The sequence below is a fragment of the Gossypium arboreum genome, chromosome 10, assembly GCF_025698485.1.
Source record: "Gossypium arboreum isolate Shixiya-1 chromosome 10, ASM2569848v2, whole genome shotgun sequence".
Classification (NCBI taxonomy): Eukaryota; Viridiplantae; Streptophyta; class Magnoliopsida; order Malvales; family Malvaceae; genus Gossypium; species Gossypium arboreum.
Window position 1 is genome coordinate 62,476,545 of NC_069079.1, and position 3,838 is coordinate 62,480,382.

General features: G+C 42.1%; 1 protein-coding gene across 1 annotated transcript; it reads left to right on the top strand.

Moving 5' to 3' along the window:
• The first annotated feature begins 1,950 nt into the window (after window positions 1-1,950).
• Window positions 1,951-3,166, top strand: LOC108464972 (uncharacterized). The gene is made up of 4 exons (XM_017765259.1): window positions 1,951-2,133; window positions 2,370-2,568; window positions 2,647-2,720; window positions 2,939-3,166. The coding sequence occupies exons 1-4, from the start codon at window positions 1,951-1,953 to the stop codon at window positions 3,164-3,166; spliced, it is 684 nt and encodes a 227-aa protein (XP_017620748.1).
• The last annotated feature ends 672 nt before the right edge of the window (window positions 3,167-3,838 follow it).

The window sequence follows — 3,838 nt, forward strand, 5'->3', positions numbered from 1 at the left end:
TGCATGCACTGTGTCTGAGATGTTGGGTATCCAGTTTGAGAATACGACTAGTGAAATGACTGTGATAAGTCCACTAGGATAGTCAGTTAGGGTAGACAAATTGTTTAGAGACGTGCCCTTAGAAGTTCAAGGTATAATCTTTCCAGCGGATTTGATGGAATTACCATTTGGACAATTCGACCTTATCTTGGGTATGGACTGGCTAGTGAAATGCTGTGCGAGTTTAGATTGTGCTGCTAAGCGAATGGTGTTGAAGACTACTAAGGATGAGAAGGTAGCTGTGATAGGGGAGCGAAGGAATTATCCGTCTAATGTAATCTCAGCATTAAGGGCCGAAAAGTTGGTTCGCAAGGGTTACGGAGAGTTTCTAGCGTATGTGAGCATTTCTGATTCTGAAGGTCCTTCGGTAGGAGATGTTAGAACTGTCAAAGAATTTCTGGATGTATTTTCTAATGACCTTCCTGGGTTGCCTCCAAACTATGAGGTCGAATTCGAAATTAAGCTACTGTCTGGAACAGCTCTGGTGTCCATTGCCCCGTATAGGATGGCACCAAAGGAGCTTGTGGAATTAAAGGATCAAATTCAAGAGCTTCTAGACTGAAGGTTTATTCAACCAAGTGTGTCTCCGTGGGGAGCATCGGTGTTGTTCGTAAAGAAAAAGGATGGGACTATGCGCATGTGCATCAACTACCGGCAGTTAAACAAGCTGACGATCAAGAACAAGTACCCCCTTCCAAGGATTGATGATCTTTTTGATCAACTTAAAGTAGCTTCAGTTTTCTCCAAGATCGACCTCTGCTCTAGGTACCATCAGCTAAGGGTTAACAAGACTGTGTGTACATGACAACATTTAGGAATCAATATAGATACTACGAGTTCCTAGTAATGCCGTTTGGGCTTACGAATGAACTAGCAGTCTTTATAGACCTCATGAATCGGGTGTTCCAACCCTATCTGGACCGGTTCATAATTATCTTTATAGATGATATTCTGGTGTATTCAAGAATTGAGGAGGATCATGATGTGCATCTTTGAACTGTTTTGCAAATTTTGAGGGAGAAGCAGCTATATGAAAAGTTCAACAAGTGTGAGTTCTAGCTGGGAGAAGTAACGTTTTTGGGTCACGTGGTATCTACTGAGGAGATTAGGGTTGATCCTCGAAAGATTGAAGCCATATTAGATTGGAAACCACCGAAGACTGTATCAGAGATTCGAAGTTTTCTGGGTCTGGCTGGGTATTATAGACGCTTTTTTGAGGGGATTTTTGTGATTGCTGCACCTCTGACTAAGTTACTACAAAAAGAGTATCGTTTAGTTGGACTGATAAGTAACAAGAGAGTTTTGAAAAACTGAAAAAGGTTCTGATGCGTCGCACATCGGATTAGGTTGTGTGCTGATGCAGGAAGGTAAAGTGGTTGCTTACGCATCACGTCAGCTTAAGCCTCACGAGGCGAATTACCCTACTCACAACTTGGAGTTGGCTGCGGTGGTGTTCGCGTTAAAGATTTGGAGGCACCATTTATACGGTGAGAAGTGCATTATTTTCATAGATCATAAGAGCCTCAAATACCTTCTTACTCAGAAGGAGTTGAATCTTAAGCAGCAAAGATGGATAGAGCTGCTTAAGGATTATGACTGCTCGATTGAGTACCACCCTGGTAAGGCTAACGTGGTAGCTGACACACTAAGCCAAAGGGTTGTATCTGATTTTAGATCGATGTATGCTCGTCTCAGTCTATTTGATGATGGTAGTTTATTGGCTGAGCTTTAAGTGAAACTGACGTAGACTGAACAAATTAAGAATAAACAGTTGTTAGATGAATCACTGGTTTCTCGCTTTCGACAAGTTGAGAATGGTGAGACTGTGAATTTTGGGCTGAATAGTGAGGAAGTATTGTGTTTCCGTGGGAGAGTTTGTATACCGAAGGATTCTGATTTGAGGCAGTCTATATGCAAAAGGTGCATAGTATTCCATATGCTATGCATCCTGTCAGAAACAAGTTATACCGTGATCTTCGTGAGCTGTGTTGGTGGCCTGGAATGAAACACGAAGTTACCGATTACGTGAGTAAGTGTCTGACTTGCCAGCAAGTTAAAGCTAAGCATCAGCTGCCTTCTGGGTTATTGCAGCCAGTTAAGATTCCACTCTGGAAGCGGGAAAGGGTAACTATGAATTTTATGAGAGGGCTACCCTTGAAGCCTACAAAGAAGGATTCGGTATGGATTATTGTAGACAGACTAACGAAATCTGCCTATTTTGTATCGGTCCATACTGATTATTCGCTGCAGAAATTGGCGAAGTTGTATGTGGCTGAGATTGTGAGACTACATAAATTACCAATTTATATCATATCTGACTGAGATCCTAGATTTACATCTCGATTCTCCAAGAAGTTACACGAGGATTTGGGTACAAGATTGAACTTCAGTACTGTGTTCCACCCCCAGACAGACGATTAGTTAGAAGGGTGATTCAGATACTGGAGGACATGTTAAGATGCTGTGTAATTGATTTTCGAGGCAGTTGGGAAGACTACTTGTCATTGGCAGAGTCTGCTTACAACAACAGTTATCAGTCCAATATTCAGATGGCACCGTACGAGGCGTTATATAGTCGTAAGTGTCGTACTCCTACCTGTTGGACAGAACTTGGTGAGCGGCGAGTTTTGGGGCCAGAGTTAGTTTCTGATACTGAATTAGTTTCTGATGCTGAAGAAAAGGTAAAGTTAATTTGAGATCGATTAAAAAAAGAAATTGATAGTAAGAAATCATGTGTAGGCTTAAAGCGTAAAGAAATCGAGTACTCTTTGGGGGATTATGTCTTTTTGAAGGTCTCACCGTGGAAGAAAATCCTGAGATTTGGACGGAAGGGCAAGCTTAGCCCTAGGTTTATCGGGCCTTACCAGTTCTGAAACGGGTGGGACCAGTTGCCTATCAGCTTGAATTGCCTCCAGATTTAGACAAGATTCATGATGTGTTCCACGTTTCCATGCTTAGGCGTTACCACTCTGATCCCACACATATTGTGCCAGTTGAGGAAATTAAGGTTAGGACTGATTTGACTTTCGAGGAAGAACCGGTGCAAATACTGGATCGTGATGTCAAAGTGCTGAGAAGGAAATCTATTCCATTGGTCAAGGTGTTTTGGCGTAATCATAGTTTATAGGAAGCCACGTGGGAGCCTAAAAAGGCGATGCGACAGCAAAACCCTCACTTATTCTGACCAGGTAAATTTCGAGGCTGAAATTTCTTTAAAGGGGTAGAGTTGTAATGCCCTATAAATTTGGGGTCTTTGTTTTTGCAAACTTTGACGTAACTATCATGTTTGCTTTATTGGCTAAGTGATTTGGGTGTGTTTGGGAGCGTTTGAAAAGCCTGGGCTCAAGTCTGGGCTTTTGCAAAAATTTTAGTTTTTCCCCTTAAGCGAGCCTTGGCTTTAGCTTGTTGGGCTTATGAATATTTGTGGGTAAAATGTGTCACAAAAAGCCTTGTCACTTGGTGGCAAGTGGCATGCCTTGGTAACTGGGGGAACTTGGGTTCGAATCCCATGGCATACAAGGTGTTTTTATTTTATTGCCATGAGGTGACAGAGGTAGAGTTGGATTGAAATTCTGCTGAGGTGGTTGTAGACTTGGTCAAAGGGAGAGAATCAAGGGTTTGGATAATGGTTGTTATGGATATGAATGAGATTTTTGTAGAGAGAACCATGGAGTGATATTAGGAGAAAATCAAGAAATTTAGGTTGGAGAGAAGAGTCGTGCCGTATTGGAGCTTTAGGCACTCATACATTCGGCTATCAGGGGTTCTTTTCTGCGTTTTGGTAGCAGTTTGTTGCTGG

Coding starts and splice junctions, on each gene's coding strand:
- LOC108464972 (XM_017765259.1), top strand. CDS start 1,951: ATGCAAAAGGTGCATAGTATTCCATATGCTATGCATCCTGTCAGAAAC. Junction 2,134..2,369: donor CTTCTGGGTTATTGCAGCCA/GTTAAGATTCCA, acceptor CTGAGATCCTAG/ATTTACATCTCGATTCTCCA. Junction 2,721..2,938: donor TTTCTGATGCTGAAGAAAAG/GTAAAGTTAATT, acceptor GTTGCCTATCAG/CTTGAATTGCCTCCAGATTT.